The 18,108-nt window shown below is 42.4% G+C and overlaps 1 protein-coding gene across 4 annotated transcripts in view; it reads left to right on the top strand.

Moving 5' to 3' along the window:
- EWSR1 (EWS RNA binding protein 1) overlaps nucleotides 1–17,887 on the top strand; it is a 40,214-nt gene extending 22,327 nt beyond the window's left edge. For 2 of the 4 annotated variants that reach the window (XM_054006035.1, XM_054006034.1), the window contains exons 6-17: nucleotides 1,576–1,743; nucleotides 2,832–3,043; nucleotides 4,350–4,530; nucleotides 7,363–7,397; nucleotides 7,938–7,970; nucleotides 8,987–9,105; nucleotides 10,665–10,794; nucleotides 11,262–11,384; nucleotides 14,061–14,220; nucleotides 15,003–15,100; nucleotides 16,190–16,442; nucleotides 17,482–17,887. In XM_054006035.1, coding sequence (XP_053862010.1) covers nucleotides 1,576–1,743; nucleotides 2,832–3,043; nucleotides 4,350–4,530; nucleotides 7,363–7,397; nucleotides 7,938–7,970; nucleotides 8,987–9,105; nucleotides 10,665–10,794; nucleotides 11,262–11,384; nucleotides 14,061–14,220; nucleotides 15,003–15,100; nucleotides 16,190–16,442; nucleotides 17,482–17,521 — 1,552 coding nt within the window. In that variant the 3' untranslated portion in view covers nucleotides 17,522–17,887. Of the gene's footprint in view, nucleotides 1–1,575; nucleotides 1,744–2,831; nucleotides 3,044–4,349; nucleotides 4,531–7,359; nucleotides 7,398–7,937; nucleotides 7,971–8,986; nucleotides 9,106–10,664; nucleotides 10,795–11,261; nucleotides 11,385–14,060; nucleotides 14,221–15,002; nucleotides 15,101–16,189; nucleotides 16,443–17,481 lie in introns of all 4 variants that reach the window. The other 2 variants (XM_054006033.1, XM_054006032.1) reach the window with 1 other exon arrangement.
- Nucleotides 17,888–18,108: the final 221 nt, after the last annotated feature.

Here is an 18,108-nt window from a genome sequence, read left to right as displayed (position 1 = left end):
TCAATCAGCACTTTCAAGCTGACCCCCTTATGTGCCCCTGGGCTCAATGGACTGGGTCAAGCAGCCACTTTCAAGCTGCCACCCTTATGTGTCTCAGATTCAGCACGTCCTTATCCCCACTCTCACATCACAATTGTACTGGTAGTAACCTACTTGATGAGGAAACCACACAGTATTTTTGGGCGCTGCAGGGATCTTTAGCTTAGGTAAAAGAAGCGTTGCTGTAGAGTAAATGGGGGAAGCTAAAAACACAAAAGAGTAAAGTTCAGCAAGAGAGAGAGAAAGCAACCAGCTTAACCATATGTTATTTATTGAATAATAATGATAACTACACAAGGAGAGCTAAACCAACATAACATACATTATTAAAGGCTAATACCTAAGGTAGAAAGGAAAACAGAGAGAGAGAAAAAGAAGGGTATCTCACCCACTCCATGAGGCTTGAACTGGTCGGGGTTCCCAGGTGATGGTGGTAGCTCAGGGTCCTGAGTGCTGGAGACAGGCAGAGCCCCCAGTACGATCCATCAGGAGAAGATGGAGTCCCAGTGGAACTGATGCATAGTTTGGATCTAAGCATCAGAACACTTACTTTAACATAGGGTTTTTTTTGTAGAGAAACAACAATGGTTCAAGGGAGAACACTAGATTTGTTTATGGGTAAACTGATGACTCAAGGGTTTTCTTTAGGCTAGACAATAGGAGCTGATCACTCTTAGCTATGAGTGGTGTTTTCTTCCAGGGAGCTCACAATGCAACTAGGCTGCTTCAGTATTTTGGATATCATTGCTAGAATTGGTCTAATAACTGCTGAGCTGGGTGTGGGCAGGTGTAGGTTCATTAACATCTGGAGCAGAGATTCCCATGATGCAGCGCTTCCCTGCTTTTCTGGTCCCAAAGTTCAGTGCGGTTCTCTGTTCTTCATTCTGTATGCTAATCCCTGTCCCATCTTTCATGCAGATGAGGCTAGGTTCTCTGCTCTCCATTCTGTATGCAAATGGAGATGTCTTAATCTTGTCACCCTTGTCAGGAGGGGTCTAGGTGTGTCTCTCAATGGTCTTGGTTCAAGCAGAGACCTGCAGGGGTCGGAGGAGGGCTGTCCCTCATGAGTCACAGGCCAGACACTGCGTCCTGGTTCCCAAAAACACAGAGCTGACTGGTATCACCGGGGCCATGCTGGAGTTGGTCTAATTCTAAATTATGTGTTTTAGATTTGAGATTGCACCTGAATAATAAGGTAAATGGAAGCTGTAGCAAAATTGTATTTTTAATTGTTAATGAGGTAGCCAGTGAGTTCTCTAGTAGTGGGAAAATGTATACATTGTCAATCAGAATGTAAAAAGTCTTGAATTTATCCAATGAATTCTATCTGCTTTCATAGTGATGAAACTGATATTGATTTGAAATTAAAATGTATTGGTCTACCTAATTGCAACTTTAGGTCATAAATTCCATAAACTAATATAGCCTGGTCTTCTACTGGGTGTGCTTTGGATTATCATTACCTGTTGCAAGGAGAATTGAGGTGGAGGGGAGTTTGGTACAAGATGACGCCTCATTGCTGAACTTTGCTTTTAGACCCCAGGATAGCAGCAAGCCAGCGGAGACTAGCCAGCCTCAGTCGAGTACCACAGGTTACAGTCAGCCCACCTTAGGATACGGACAAAGTAACTACAGTTATCCTCAGGTGCCTGGAAGTTACCCTATGCAGCCTGTCACTGCTCCTCCATCCTATCCTCCAACAAGGTAATTCTTTCAGAAAATTAGGGTTGGCGAAGGTGGTGGTGGAGCATTAAAATTTGTTTGCTTGGATAAAAGTGCTGTTGCCTTTTTAAAAGGGACTTTCCTAGTGTGTGAAAACTTTAAATATTTTGGATTTTAAGCATTTGTTTTTTATAAGGCTTCTTGCCATGCTTGCAGATTATCAGATCTTTTCATAAACAAGCTTACTTGCATCTAACCAGTCTTCTCTTCACTGCAGGGTCAAAGAGGAAAGAATACAGGGCTGTGATTAAATAAGTTCTAATCAAAGGATAGATATCTATAATAACAAAAGTTAAAAGTGACTACTCAAGAAAAATGTTTTATATAAAAATATTCACTTTTAACTCAAGTGTGAAAGCCACTTTTTAATTACATGTCATTGCCTCCTAAAACTTTGGGTCCTAAAGAGAGGATATGTTTCAGGCTCTCTGTATTCCTCTTCAGTGTTAACTTATAAAAATGCTGCTTCCACACAAGTCATGAATCATGAATTCACAAGGTGAATTATTCATCCTGAAAAGTAGAACAGACAAGTGTTGCTTTTGAAATTCTCAAGCATGTCTGAAAAGCCTACACATGCCAAGCAGAAATAAATAAAGTGGATTGGAAATAAAGTGAATTAGATTGCTTTTGATTTATAAGAAGCCAGGGAAACAAGTTACAAACAAACCATATTACCAGCTGGTATTTCATAGTCTTCAGTGGCTTTGGAATTCTAGATGACAGATATCAATCATTCACTGAATCTGTTTGTTTTAAAGTGCAGCGTCCCAAAGAGTGCAGATTTCCCACTTGGAAACTAGTGATGATTTCCATGGCATAGTTATCTCTTTTTAGCGCTATGAAGAACTAGATTAGTGTTTTTGTTTTTAGCAAATCTTCTTATTTTGTTTCTATGCCTGCAAATCAGCCTCCATAGAATGACCTCACATTTTAAATGACTTGTGTTAATACATGTTGTCTGACTTGCTTTACTGTCTAGTTAAATACCACTGCAGCCTAATGCGTGTTTCTAGGGGGCTTGATTTATCTTCCATCTAGAAACACTTCTTAATTCTTATGTCTTTCAGCTATTCCTCTACACAGCCAAGTAGTTACGATCAGAGCAGTTACTCTCAGCAAAGCACCTACGGGCAGCCCAGTACCTATGGACAACAGACTAGCTATGGCCAGCAAAGCAGCTATGGCCAGCAGCCACCTACTAGTTACCCTCCCCCGACTGGATCCTACAGCCAGGCCCCGAGCCAATACAGCCAGCAGAGCAGCAGTTACGGACAGCAGAGTGAGTGTGTACAGTGTGAGGCGAGCTGTAATGATTGTACAGCTCAGTAGTGTTTATCAAATAAGAGATGCTAGTAAATCTCTGAAGGAGGCTTTTGCTTGTTGAGCATTTTGAGTATTTTCCAGCCAGCTAATAGTTCTGTAGACTTTTCCTGACTGTGGGTAGACTTTTAAGTTTGACCGCAAGTCGAGTGCTATGCATCCTGCTTTCAGTAGAGCCATTGTATTAAGACCCATGTCAAACTATTAGTTCACAGTATTGCTAAAGTTCATGGTACTGAAGGCAGGTGCAAAGAGGTACAGTAACTCCTCGTTTAACGTTGTAGTTCTGTTCCTGAAAAATGCTACTTTAAGCAAAACTATGTAAGCAAATCCAATTTCCCCATAAGAATTAATGTAAATAGAGGGGTTAGGTTCCAGGGAAATTTTTTGTTTTAAACAAACAATTTAATACTGTACATAGCAATGATTGTGGAGCTTGGTTGAAGTGGTGAAGTCAGAGAGTGGAAGAGGGTGGGATATTTCCCAGGGAGCCTTACTGCTAAATGCTGAACTAGCACTCAGCTAAACCCTCAAGGGTTAACACATTAATGTAGCCTCACATTCTACAAGGCAGCAGGAATGGAGGGAGGAGCGACAGCATGGCAGAGACACACGCATTGCCCCTTTAAGTACACTGACCCCACTATAAGTACATTGCCTTTTTAAGTAGATCAGCAAGTTGAGACAGCAGCTGCTGCCAGCGAGCTCCCTCTATCCTGAGCCCTGAGTCTCTCTTCGCCCCCATCACACACACACACACACACACACACACAGTGGAAATGGAGTAAAGTAGTGAGGGGCAGGAGTGGGGGGAGGGGGACACCCTGACATTAGCACCCCTCTACCCTCCTTCCCCACTGCACAGCAAGCAGGCGACTCCTGGGAGCAGCTCCAAGGCAGAGGGCAGGAACAGCATGGCAGTGGGGGGAGGGACAGCTGAACTGCCTGGCAATTGATAGCTTGCTGGGGGGCTGCCGCACAGGGGAGCGGGGAGCTGCCAGTCCACCCTGCTTCCAAGTCCCCACCACTAGCTCCAATGGGCTGCTCTTTCTGCAAGCAGTGGACAAAGAAGGCGGCTGCCAAACAATGTTATAAGAGAGCACTGCGCAACTTTAAACAAGCATGTTCTCTAATTGATCAGCAACGTAACAATGTTAACCGGGACAACTTTAAGTGAGGAGTTACTGTAATCGGAACAGGCACTTCAGAATGAGTCTGACTTTATCTACTTCTGCTTTAATATCTACAATACAAACTCTCCTCAGGTTCATTTCGTCAGGACCATACCAGCAACATGGGTGGATATGGACAGGAATCTGGAGGCTTTTCTGGTCCAGGAGAAAGTCGGAGCATGAGTGGCCCTGATAACCGGGGAAGGGGAAGAGGAGGATTTGATCGTGGAGGCATGAGCAGAGGTGGGCGGGGAGGAGGACGCGGTGGAATGGGGTAAGAGCAAATCTTTTCTCCTTTTACCTAATTCTGTTTTACCCATAGGATTTGAAATGGAAGGAGCGGCTGAAAGATGACATTTCAAACCACACTTCCATGGAGAATATTTATTAATAGTGAGATTTTCTAGTCCATGGAAATGTCCTCCTAGGGGAAGTAGGGGCAGGATCTGTGTTTTTTTTTCCTGCAGTTTGTTGGGTTTGGGGGAATTAAGGGTTTTATGAAATACAGAACTTTCAGCTCCCTTCATGGTTATTCAGAGGTGAAATCCTCTGTGGGGTTTAACAATAACTTTGGATAGAACACACACAAACCTTCCAGGAGATCCAGGTTTCACTTTCTTTGCCTTGCTATTGGGGGTCTTGATGTTTCAGGTATGTACATGGCAGAAGCCTAATGTCAGCTGTTTTATACAATGTTTCCCCTCAGCCTCTGTTTGCACTAGAAGTAGCACTTGGAGCTACTATCATATGTGAATGTATGGGTCAGTTTACTGTTGAAGCCACGGCTCTAGAGTGGCTTGGTTGGAGTGTGAAGAAAAGCCCCAAGAACACACAAAGATCTGACTTGACTTCCAGGACTGCTCCCCATTGGAGCTTTCGGGTGGTCTAAATCAGTTTGGTCATTTTAACTGATGGCATAATCTGGTTTAGTAAACCTATTTGTTCAGATCAGTAGTTTATAGCTCCCTGTCTCTGGTGTCTGTTTTAATAAAGGTGAGGATGATGGACTAATTATGAAGGCTAATATAAGGAAGGTTTAGCTTTGTGTGTGTTCAGTCCCTATGAAACTTAGTTTAAAGCTATGCAGAGTGTTTCATTCATGTGGATTAGAAATGCGGAGATTGACGTGCAAAACATCAGAACAACCTTGGTAAAATGTTACCCCATATATTTGTATGGCTGGGCAAGTGAGTCAACAGCCTTAAATAAATGTGCAGCATTTATTGGCGACTTGTTTTAGAACCCCATTTCACCTAGAAATTGGAGACGTTACTCTGTCATTCTGCATAGCTCAGCTAAAATGAATCCAAATGGCCTGAAATCTTTATTGGAGAAATACAACTACCTGGAACTTCTATTTTAAAGATAAATACTTGTTCACATGGAAACATTACTGATTTAATAAATTGGCTTGAATGGAACAGGGTTCCATTGTTCTATATAAAGATTTCACCCATAATGTATTTATTTCTAATGTTTTTAAAGTAGATGTAGACACTTGAAATTACTATCATCACGTCTTAAAACTTCTAGCCATTTTGGTGCTGTTCACTGCAAAAGATTCACAATTTTTTTCTCTAATTTCACACCTGTAATCAAAGAATAAATTACTTCTGTAGTGATTTCCAGCTGACAGTCTATTAAAGAGGCTGCCAGCTTTTTGGATGTAGTTTTTCTACTGTCCTTAGAAAAGGTGGCCTTCCCATGAAGCAGTAGGTTGAACACCCGGGGGCAGGGTAGGGGAACTCGGCCCTTTTATCATGGTGTGGTGATGGATTTCAGTGTCTCCTGCAGGTAAGGAGCTCAATGTTATTAACATGCCCTTTTTCATTGACTCAATTATTTTATATTTTCATTGGCTGTTAAACATGGAAACTTTTTAACATGCTTTGTCGCATTTATATGCTACAGGTTACAAAGTGAGAGCCTTGTATACACTTCAATACTTAAAAAGTACCCGTACTCAGTACTCAGCCGGCAGCATAATGAAAAGTGGGACTAGACACGGTGTCCATATGGAGAGGAAAAATATACATAGAATATTTTTAACCAAATGTATTCATTGTATAAATGGAATCCTTCTGTAACTTTGGTAACTGCATACTGGTATAATACTTTAGAATTGTGTAACATTAAAAAGTGTAAACGTATGTGTTTAAAAAGAGAGACATTACATATATGGTGTGTACTTTAAAAAAAAAAAAAGGAAGCAAAGCTGCATGCAACAGCTTGGAATTGTGTATTTAAAACCTTTTTAGAGATTAAAGGTGCAATACTGGCTAGCAAATAGATGGCTCTCTCCCTCCTCTCTTTCCTTCCTCAAAACAACACCCCTCCTCCCCCACCCATAAAACCCTTTTCAGGTGGCATTTTCCTAATTAACCAGCACTTAGTTTTCAATTGCTTCCAATAGCCTAGCCTTTGCTTTTGTATTAAAAGCTAGAGGCTGTGATTTTTGCATTGGCACACATTAAAATCTTAATTTCTGGTTTGTGTCCACAAAGCTGCACCCCCAGGCCTTTGAGCCCTGATATATTCTGTAAGTTCTCCTTCCACAGAGACTGTTAAATCCAATAGTGACCTGAATGTATGGCGTTATACTAAGGTTTTAGTGGAAATGTCATCTGAACTGTGTTCTAGGTATTACATATGGTTGTCTCCTGCCTTTTTAACTGTTAATGTTAGGGACCTAGGAACTCATTTTGCTCTCCTGCTGCAAGAGGCTGAGGGTGCACCTTTATGTACACACAAAGGGGAGGGAGTTGACCTATAGGTGACTTGACTTTTTTTATTTTTTAAATCAAACACAATTTGAAAATCTCTAAATGTTTTTGCCAAGTATTGTACTGTTAATACCAATACAAGTAATGAAAGGGTACAGCAGCAAAAGTGGTGTCTAAACCAGACAAGCAAGGTTGTGCGTAAAGGAAATTTGAGCAAGCTGCCCTGAAGAAAGGCATAGTGACGAGATGAGAGAGAGACAGACAGATGCATTGTTTGGAGATGTTTAGCCAGTGCCATTCTTCCCAGTGAGCCCCAGAGGCTCAGAGCGGTACTGGCTTTTTAAAGGGAAAGGCCTTCATTTCTTCGTTTATCCCCCCAGCAGCGCTGGAGAGCGAGGTGGCTTCAATAAGCCTGGTGGTAAGTTTTTGAGCATTACAATGGATAGTGTTAAAAAAAAAAAAAAAAAAAAAATCAGTCAGTTTTTAGAAAAAAAATATAATTTTTATTAGTTTCATAAGTGGTTAAAAATGACATATACAACAAGACTTTAATGGGTACTGCCGGCAATGCCTAGGGGTATAAGGTTAACCTATGGTTACAAAACAAAGGGTAACTTGAAGTATTGAGAAACTACTTTTGTAATTTGGGGAGAATAAATTTTAATTTTGTTTGGATTTAATAAAAAAGTAACTTTTTCTTATAAATATACACTGATTGGCCCAATAAAGCTAAAGAAGTGTAATGGTTAATGGTTTTAAAGGCTGCTAAAAGTAGCAAACTGATCACAAAAAAGCCATAAAAAGGTGCATTGCTAAAATTTTTGCAATGCAGGTCAATTTGAGTTTAACCAACACCATCATATGGTGGTTGTAAGTAGATAGATTTGTGTGTGTCGGTTTTCAGCCTGCAAGACGTGCACTAACAAAACTTTATATGATTTTTTTCCCTGACTGTCAGGACCCATGGAAGAAGGACCAGATCTTGATTTAGGTAATTTTAAATACTGTTCAGAATATTACCTGAGCATGCTGAAAAGGATTTCTCACTTGTTCTTCCCCCACAAGTGAAGGCAGTCATTCACATTGCTTGTCCACAAAGGATTCTCTGCCTTATTTCTTCCCTGCCTATATAAAAAGTTCAGGGGCATTCACCCTCTGTATTTGAGTCTTGATTCATTCCTTCTACTTTCTTAATTAATCAAATAGTTGGGCTGGCTTATTTAAATTTGCAAAGATTCATTTGGATGCTTATCCTTCCCTTCATGAAAGAAGAGGGTATTGAAGCAGCATGCCCATGGCTATTCAAATATACCAGGCATCTAACTTCAAGCAATACTGAAATAACTACCAGAGAGGCATATACTAGCTTTACTTTTCTCTTCCTTTCCTCTACTCCACCACCCAGAGCCTGTGAATTTGTAGTTTTTCCCTTTCTAGTCCTGTACAAATGTGCATTTTGTGTCTCTAGCTGTTTCCAGGATCAGCTTAGGTCATTGCCAATATAATTGCATAAAAGATGTAAAGTCTAATGTGCACCTGCAGTTGGATATCTGTTTTTGCACAGATGATCTCCGATTATTCCCCAAAAAGACGTCCATTACATCAGCCACCCAATTTTGGCTAGTTTCTCATGGCACTTGAGTGGTAGACATCCAGCCATGGCAAGAAACCAGCCCAGAATTCCCTTAGGTAGGAGGTCAGTGGGAAATAAATCAGCTGATTATTTGTAAAGGATGAGCTTTTTTACAGCTCCTTTGCTTAGTGATCAGTATGCGGTACGGCTCTTCCTTGTGTATAGAAAAAGTGCCACTGAATCCCCATGTTGTATGGCTGGATTTTCATCTGGTATTTCCATAAATATACAAGTATTTACCCTCACTGAAAGAGAGGTAGCAATCCATTTAGGAGATGATCACTAAAGTTGACCAGACAAAACTGAACTCTGTCCTTCATTATCTTTTGTGATCATCTGGTATAATGATATTTCCGTGAATTTGATCTCCTTAGGCCCACCTGTAGACCCAGATGACGACTCAGACAACAGTTCAGTTTATGTACAGGGACTGAGTGACAGTGTGACCCTGGAGGAGCTGGCAGACTTCTTCAAACAATGTGGTGTTGTCAAGGTGGGTGACAACATGGGTATGCATGGGAAATACAACCTAGGTGGAGCTACTGTAAGGGGAGTGCATAACTGGTGGGAAAATTGTTCCCAGAGAGTAGTTATCAGTTGTTCACAGTCAAGGTGGAAGGACCTATTGAATGGGGTCCCGGAGGGATCAGTTCTGGGTCTGGTTCTGTTCATTATCTTCATCAATGATTTATGTAATGGCATAGAGAGTACATTTGTAAAGTTTGTGGACGATACCAACTGGGAGGGTTTGCAGTTGCTTTGGAGGATATGATCTGGACAAACTGGAGAAATGGTCTGAAGTAAATTGGATGAAATTTAATAAAGACAAATGTAAAGTACTCCACTTAAGAAGGAGCTGTCAGTTGCACACGTACAAAATGGGAAATGACTGCCTAGGAAGGAGTACTGCAGAAAGGGATCACAAGCTAACTGAGTCAACAGTGTAAGACTATTGCAAAAAAAGCGAACATCATTCTGGGATTTATCAGCAGCAGTATTGTAAGCAAGACATGAGAAATTATTCTTCTGCTCTATTCAGCGCTGATTATGCCTCCTCTGGAGTGTGGTGTTCAGTTCTGGGTGCTATATTTCAGGAAAGATGTGGACAAATTGGAGAAAGTCCAGAGAAAAGCAACAAAGATGATTAAAGGTCTAGAAAACATGACCTATGATCGAAGACTGAAAAAAATGGCTTTGTTTAGTTGGAGAAGAGAAGACTAAGGGGAGACAACAGTTTTCAAGTATATAAAAGTTGTTACAAGGAGAAGGGAAAAAATTGTTCTCCTTAACCTCTGAGGGTAGGACAAGAAGCAATGGGCTTAAATTGCAGCAAGGGTGGTTTAGGATGGACATCAGGAAAAACTTCCTAACTGTCAGGGTGGCTAAGCACTGGAATAAATTGCCTAGGAAGGTTGTGGAATCTCCATCATTGGAAATTTTTAAGAGCAGGTTAGGCAAACACCTGTCAGGGATGGCCTAGATAATACTTAGTCCTGCCATGAGTGCAGGGGACTTAGATGACCACACAGGGTCCCTTCCAAACCTATGATTCTATACAGGACTGCTGGAGCGTGGAGCAGTAACTATCTCACCAACTAGTAGAGTGGGATGGAAATAGAGCTGTGATTCTCAGCCTTTTCCATACTGGGACACCCCCACCCAGTGTATTCTAGGCAGGTCCTTCTCCCAGATAGCAGCATGGTCCCAACCTGGCAGGCTGAGAACCCCTGAAATAACCTGCAGAGTTGTATTCCAAAAAGGAGCCTTTTAGGACTTGTCCTTCAGTGTCCATATCAGGTTTCTGAATTCTACTGTAGTTGTGCCCTCTAGGTGGGATAGGGGATTAGTCACATCCTCTTAAGTGGGATTGAGGGAGATCTGTGTGGATTTGCTCCTTCCTGATACATCTAACTGTATCATTGAAATGGAGTATTTGACCTCTAACTCAGAGGAATTGGAGATGATTTTAAGAGTAGTGGAGAAGGATATATTGGGAATCTTTGTTTACAATTAATTGCACTGCAATTTAAAGTGATTTTATTCTCCTGCTAGATGAACAAGAGGACTGGGCAACCTATGATAAACTTCTATCTTGACAAAGAAACTGGAAAGCCAAAAGGAGATGCCACAGTGTCCTATGATGACCCATCAACTGCCAAAGCAGCGGTAGAGTGGTTTGATGGCAAGTGACTGGAATTAACTCGTGATTCTGATGACCGTAGTTTTGACTGGGATTTATTTCATAGCTAAAGTATTTGGCTAATTCAGAGGATAGAAAAGTGGGGTTTTATGTCCTCCACAAGGCAGGTGATACATACATGGTAAAGCAGATCTTACTTGGAAAGACTTTACCTGGGAAACTTTCTGGTTTTAGTCAAACCAGATAAGATAAGCCAGCTCCCTAGCGCGCTAACTTCCAACGAGTCTGGGCAATTCTGTGTAGAGTTTATCTTTGGTTCTACAGGTCAGAGGTGGAATTCCCCCCCATCCCCCAACACTTGATATAAGGACACCTTTCCCTTTGATCAGTGACTATGAAGAGGTGTATCCTGTAGGATGCATGTACATGGTACCCAAGCCCTATTCCCCCTCCAGTAGCGGAAGTTTGTGACCATGTAAGCAAGCCACACTTTTCTGTGTTTTTTCCAGGAAAAGATTTCCAGGGGAGCAAACTCAAAGTTTCTCTCACTCGGAAGAAGGCGCCAATGAACAGCATGAGGGGTGGGATGCCCCCACGTGAATCACGTGGATTGCCTCCCCCGCTGCGTGGAGGTAATGTTGGTCAGAGTCTGTATGAATGAGCTGAATTCCCCCAGAACCTTATTGTGCAGAGCAGGGGTGTAGTGTACACCAAACAGTATCATTCCTTCTAAGGTGCGTGCCTCAGGGAATGAAGGGCTGCACGCCTAATTAGTGGAGTCGCGCAGGCATGGCTCCACTAATTAGGTACCTCCTGACCCTGCAGAGAGAGAACGTGGAGAAGGTGATCTGGTGCGGGGAATAAGTGAGGTGCGAGGGAGACATGAGTCACAACTCTGGTCCAACGGAAAAGCGAGTCTCTCCCAGGCAGCCCCAGCTGGGCTGTGGGCGAAAGATGGGAAAGACAAATAAACAATACCCCACAATACCAATAAGAGAGATTTAACTAAATGTCATTTTTAAACGTCATATTTGTTTCACTGTGTTAAAGATTACCCCATGTCATGTGTGCCATTTACAAATATATGCATTTTGCCTCTGCCTTTTTAATGTAAAAAACTAGCAGATAGATACAATCATCAAATGTATTTAGGTTCATTTTCACTATTTTACCACTGATTATACCTGTATTTTGTACACAAGTCAAGGCAACTGAATAGAAAAAGTAGAATCAGGATTTGAGATGTGCTTTATATACACCTCTACTTCGATATAACGCTGTCCTCAGGAGCCAAAAAATCTTACCACGTTATAGGTGAAACCGCGTTATATCGAACTTGCTTTGATCCACCGGAGTGCGCAGCCCCGCCCTCCCAGAGCACTGCTTTACCGCGTTATATCTGTATTCGTGTTATATCGGGTCGCGTTATATCGGGGTAGAGGTGTATGACAAGTGCTTTTATTCTTCCAAAAAGGAGATCCCCATAGATGATTACTTCTGGCTGGAGAATAACTGCAGTAACTGTGGTTTGTTTTTAAAAAAAATCCAAATAAATCATCTGCTCCCCAAAACTGTCATTAAAAATCACATTCAATAACTATTTCTATAATCACAAAAGTAACAATGTATTATTTATGCCTAGCTTTTGCATTGGATGGCATTTAGGAATTGCTTGTCTGGTACATAGGTTAATTAATCTAGTACCTAAAATTAACAGTACCTCAACCAGCTGCTTAAAATGTTTGGATTTAGCTTTGTCTGGGAACATGTACTATCGAAATAGCTTTAAAGTTTGATTTGCAGTATCGCTCTTGTATTTTCTAACCTGTCATGTCCCAGCCCCAGCTTCGGAACTGCAGTGTCCAGGAGAGAGGCCTCCAGACAAGTTTTAGAATTTGTTTGGTGAGAGGTATTGGAAACCATTAAGGCCAGATCTTTGCTATCTGGTATAGTTCTGGCTCTTCAGAGTACTCTCATCGACTCATAAGTAGCAAGCACTTGGTGCTAGGTGTTTTATAGGCTGAAGACTTTATTTTCAAATTATTTGAAGCAGGGATCTGTCTGCAAACTGTGAAGCCATGTGTTAATGTGCTCCATTTACTTAAGGCTGGGCTTGTAAAAACTTAATGAGCCTACTCTGAGTTCTTGAGTTGGTGACATGCACAAATTACCGGAGAATTTTGCCTGTTTCTACAGGGCTCTGTTTCACTTACACAGTGCAGGCCCTGCTTAAACGCTCCTTTAAAAGCTCATAACAGCCAATCACTCAATGCTTTATTTCCTGTTGTATTTTTGGTGTTGTCACTTGTTTGTGGCTTGTTTGCTGTCTGTCACTTTATTATTACTTATTTTTACTGTTCTATGTGTGTGAAGTATTAATCAAATTAAGAGTTGACATCCTATAGAAATTGTATAAGCCTGAGTGAATGCCGTTTACTCTCCTTTCCAGTATCAGAAAATACTGTATTAATACTTGTGAAGCAAGCATGACTATTTTTAGTTGACGCATAGATTTGTTTAGCATCTTAAAGCTGAGCTATGTGTTCAGATAATATGCATGCAAGAGGTATAGTTTTGTGGACTGCAAAAGTCTGTAGCATGTTAGTGTTTTGGCAGATGCTTTATTTTTTGAGACCAGCTTTCCCTGAAGATTTAGTTGTCTATGGGAGTAGGTTATTAAATTGGGCCTCTGGCATATTTTTTTATGCTTTCACTTAATGGCTCTGTCTTTGTTTTATCTATATCGCTGTTTTCAATATGCCACATTTTGGTGTGTTTACTAGCTTGAGTTGTTAGAAAGGATGACAAAATGCATGTACTCCACTCCAAGGGATACTTAATTGGCTCCTGTCCTAAGATAGCATGGGCTATAACTAAGGCTGAGTGAGTCCACAGCAGTGGTGCCCCACATTGTGAGAACACAATCAGTCACATAGAGAGTCTGTCTTGTCTCTGTCCTGTGTAATAATACAGCCATTCGTGTTAATTTTCTTATTTTTTTTAATTTTCTTTTTATCTGATTTCATACTAAATAAATATCTTAAGCAGTGCACCTTGTTAATTATGCCTTGTTTTAATATTCTTTCTTCTTCCATACTTATAACTTTTAAAAAAATATATCTAGGCTTTTTGTTTGTACTGGTGGGCGGCGGCGCACATCCACACATTACCTTGATATTGGTGTTGCACATAACAAAACTCATTCCGCACATGGATGTAAAAAATTAGAGGAAACATTGCCAAGCAACATCCTAAGTTGTGGAGGTGACCAGTGTCTGTGTCGGAATTAACTGACTTCTTCCTTTCAGGCCCAGGGGGTCCTGGTGGTTCTGGTGGTCCAATGGGCCGTATGGGAGGCAGAGGTGGAGACAGGGGAGGCTTCCCCCCAAGAGGACCGCGGGGTTCTAGAGGAAACCCTTCTGGAGGGAATGTCCAGCACCGAGCTGGAGACTGGCAGTGCCCCAACCCGTAAGTGTTTGAGTTACCAACTATGCTGATCTGTTAACATCTTTGTGCCCTGTAGTCCTGCGTGTAAACCCAGATACCTTCTTCCTTGCATGATACCTGTCACTGCAGCCCACTCAGCTTCCATCTCCTGCAGAATGTCACCGCCCCCATCATGTTAGGAAATGGCTCATTTGGGGCCAGAACTTCTGGTGGTAAAGTACAGTTCAAATTTTGAAAAATAAGCTGTTGAATTTACTGTAATTGAGAACTTGGACTAAGCACAGATGCATTAGTGATTACATACAGTCCTTGTCAATTAACACCTCTGCCATATTAGCGATAGCGGTATCATTTATATGTATTGCAGTAGTGCTATTGTGCTAGGTGCTGTACAATCGACAACAACAAAAATCCCTGCCCCAAACAGGAGTATACTTGGAGCAGCCACATCATTCGGTATAATGATACATTGCCATTCTTTTGTACTGGTAAGGCAGACCAGGAGATAAAAAGGGTGTGTTGCCCAGAAGTGTGATGCAGATATTAACTAGTTAGTCATCACAAACCCTGAAGATGGAGAAATATGGGCTTGCTCACTTACAGACTCAGTATCAAAGTTGAGAATAAAATCCTTACATTTGTCTCCCATTCTGTACCAGGACCAGCCTCCTCTCCTAGATCAGTTACATAACCATTAAAAGTTAAGGTAGATTTTTTAATCTTGTCTCTTTCAGATTTACTCTGCCTGATTATAAAAAAAAAAAGTTATTTTTAAGTCTTCACTAACTGATGGTTCTGTCTAGGGGATGTGGAAACCAGAACTTTGCCTGGAGAACAGAGTGTAATCAATGCAAGGCTCCTAAACCAGAAGGCTTTCTTCCACCGCCTTTCCCACCTCCAGGTATGTATGTGAACCAGCTTTTAGAGAGGAGCTCAAGGCTATTCCCAGAGCATGGGAGATGAGTACTTAAGATGAACCACCTCCTTTGCGTATGTGATTGACATTGCTTATACAGTGTTCTCAGGGACTGATCGCTAGTCTTATCACAGTATTAATAATACACTCTTGGAGCTGTAGAGGCAGCAGTTTATGGTTCTACTCTGCCTGAGATGACGTGGCCTCACTTACCCGCTATTACTGTGACTCTTTCCTTGCATCTATCTGCAGCAATCCAGTTTCTTACAGGCAGGTCTACACTACCACTTGAGTTGACCTAACTTGCGTTGCTGAGGGGTGTGAAAAAGACTTGACGCAAGTTACAGTGACCTAAGCGTTGTCCACAGCGGCATTGTGTTGACGGGAGACGCTCGCCCGCCAACATAGCTTCCACCTCTCGCGGAGGTGGAGTAATGCCGAAGAAAGAGCACTCTCCCTTTGGCATAGAGCGACTTCACCAGACGTGCTATAGTGGCGCAACTGCACCAATGTAGCGTTTCTACTGTAGACCTGCCCTATCACACTGTCACTTTATGTGGCTCCCAGCCAAAATGGCCTTAAATCAGCTATCTGCCTCTCAGGCTTCTCCAGTGGATTTCAGGGTAGCACAAAATTTTCAGTGGCACTTCTGGAAACATGCAGTTCATGCAGTGGCATTAGCCACCAATGGCTGTCATCAGGCCGCTTTCTGGGCTGGAGTTGCTTCCTGGGCATCTATGCTTTGTTCCTCCAGATTGTGCAGTGTTGCCAGCATTCATGTTTTTGACAAGGGCAAGCAATTTTGGGTAGAGTGAAAAGTGGGTTTCCTGCCCTGTGATTGGGTTGGCTGCCCTCTTCATGGTTCCACTGCCAGGCCTTTAGCCACCCTCTGCCTCAAAGCTGCATAGACACATCTTTTACTGCTTCCTCTTGCATCGGGTCTGGAGGAAAGTTAGAGATGATTTAATGTGAAAGGACTAAGTTTTCAGTCCTGGAAGTCTGTTTAGAGCAGGCATGTTTTCACCTAATAGAGCCCTGGTTTCAAATGTACATGGTGACGTTTTTCTTTACCAGGTGGAGATCGTGGCAGAGGTGGCCCTGGTGGCATGAGAGGAGGAAGAGGAGGCCTCATGGATCGTGGTGGCCCTGGTGGAATGTTCAGAGGTGGGCGTGGTGGAGATAGAGGTGGATTCAGAGGAGGCCGGGGTATGGATCGAGGTGGATTTGGAGGAGGAAGACGAGGAGGACCTGGGGGCCCACCTGGACCTCTCATGGAGCAAATGGGAGGCAGAGGCGGCAGGCGTGGAGGACCAGGAAAAATGGACAAGTATGTAGGAGAGCAAACTAAAAAACCTGGCAATAGGCTAGGGTAGGGGTCCCTGAACTGTGGGGTGCACTTCCTAGGGGGTGAGGAGGAATATTTGGGGGGGGGGGGCTGCTGGGGCCCAGGCCAGACCCCATGGGGGGCCAGGAGGGAGCACCACCCAGCTCCGCTTCTGGTTCTGGCTCCCGGCCCTGTGATCGGGGCCCCGGCTGCCAGTCCTACCCCTAGGGCCCATGGCTGCTGGCCTTGACTCTGCCCCCAGCTGTGGCCCCCACCCTCAACCACCTTACCCCTGTCCACATCCCCCTTCCTGGAGCTGCAGCCTTCCTCCCAGCCCCAGCTTCCGGGGGAGGAAGAAGGAGAGGTAAAAAGTTTGGGGACCACTGGGCTAGGATGATTTTATAACTTCAAATAGGTTTTGGGGTGGAGGTGGGGAATGAAACAAGATCTGATGTGATCAAAGATAAGTGGAGAAATAAAGCTTAGAAAACCAGTAACTCTTGATCAGAAACTTGATGAGGGCACTGAATAATGAAAATTGTGATAGCCTCCTCTTGTGCTAGGAGTGTGCAGAGAATCCTAGAAGTGTCGGGCTGGAAGGGACCTCGAGCTCATCTAGTCCAACCTCCTGCACTGAGGCAGGACCAAGTAAACCCTACACCATCCCCAACAGATGTTTGTCTAATCCAATGGTGGGGATTGCACAGCCTCCTTTGGAATCCTATTCTAGTGCTTGAGTTAGAAAGGCTTTCCTAATATGTAATCTAAATCTTCCTGTGCTGCAGATGAAGCCCATTACTTCTTGTCCTACCTTCTTGTACTTGGAGAACAGTTGATCAGTCCTCGTTATAACAGCCCTTAACACTTGAAGACTGTCCCCTTAGCCTTTTTTTCCAAAGACTAAACATGCCCAGTTTTTTTAACTTTTCCTTGTAAGTCAGATTTTCTAAACCTTTTATCATTTTCCTCTTCCGTCTAATGGAACAGCAAGATTGTGGGTGTGTCCTATGAGCTATAACTAAACAAGCTTTTCTTTTTGTAGGGGTGAACATCGTCAGGAGCGGAGAGACCGGCCCTACTAGAGTCAGAAACCTGCAGAGCTGCATTTACTACCAGATTTATTTTTTAAACCAGAAAATGTTTTAAATTTATAATTCCATATTTATAATGTTGGCCACAACATTATGATTATTCCTTGTCTGTACTTTAGTATTTTTCACCATTTGTGGAGAAACATTAAAACCAAGTTAAATGGTAGTGTGCTGAGTTATTTTTTTCCTTTTAAACAAAATGGTTGTTTAACTAAAACTAAACCAATGAGAAACCATTGTTGTGAGCATGCTCAGTATCATTGTTTGCAAAACCAGGAGGAGGAGAACTAACTGTAACAATGTTAATGGTTGTGATGTTTTTTTTTTAAATAAAATTCCAAATGTTTATAAACTTAATACTTCTCAGCCTCTATTCGACAGCACTCTGAACATCTCCACCTGGAGTTGGCATCGCAAACTCCAGCTCTGTGGGCTCTGCAGAAGAGGCAGTGAGTTTCACTCATGACATGTATGTATTATATGGCTTGTAATCCTTTGATATTGAATGTTGCGTTGTACGGAGGGAGCAGGGATTGAAATCTACCATGAAAAGATTGAATCAATCCTGAAGTGTATTT

The sequence above is a fragment of the Malaclemys terrapin genome, chromosome 16 (assembly GCF_027887155.1).
Source record: "Malaclemys terrapin pileata isolate rMalTer1 chromosome 16, rMalTer1.hap1, whole genome shotgun sequence".
Classification (NCBI taxonomy): Eukaryota; Metazoa; Chordata; order Testudines; family Emydidae; genus Malaclemys; species Malaclemys terrapin.
The sequence above is the reverse complement of the archived record's forward strand: the minus strand, read 5'-3'. Positions and strand labels throughout refer to the sequence as shown.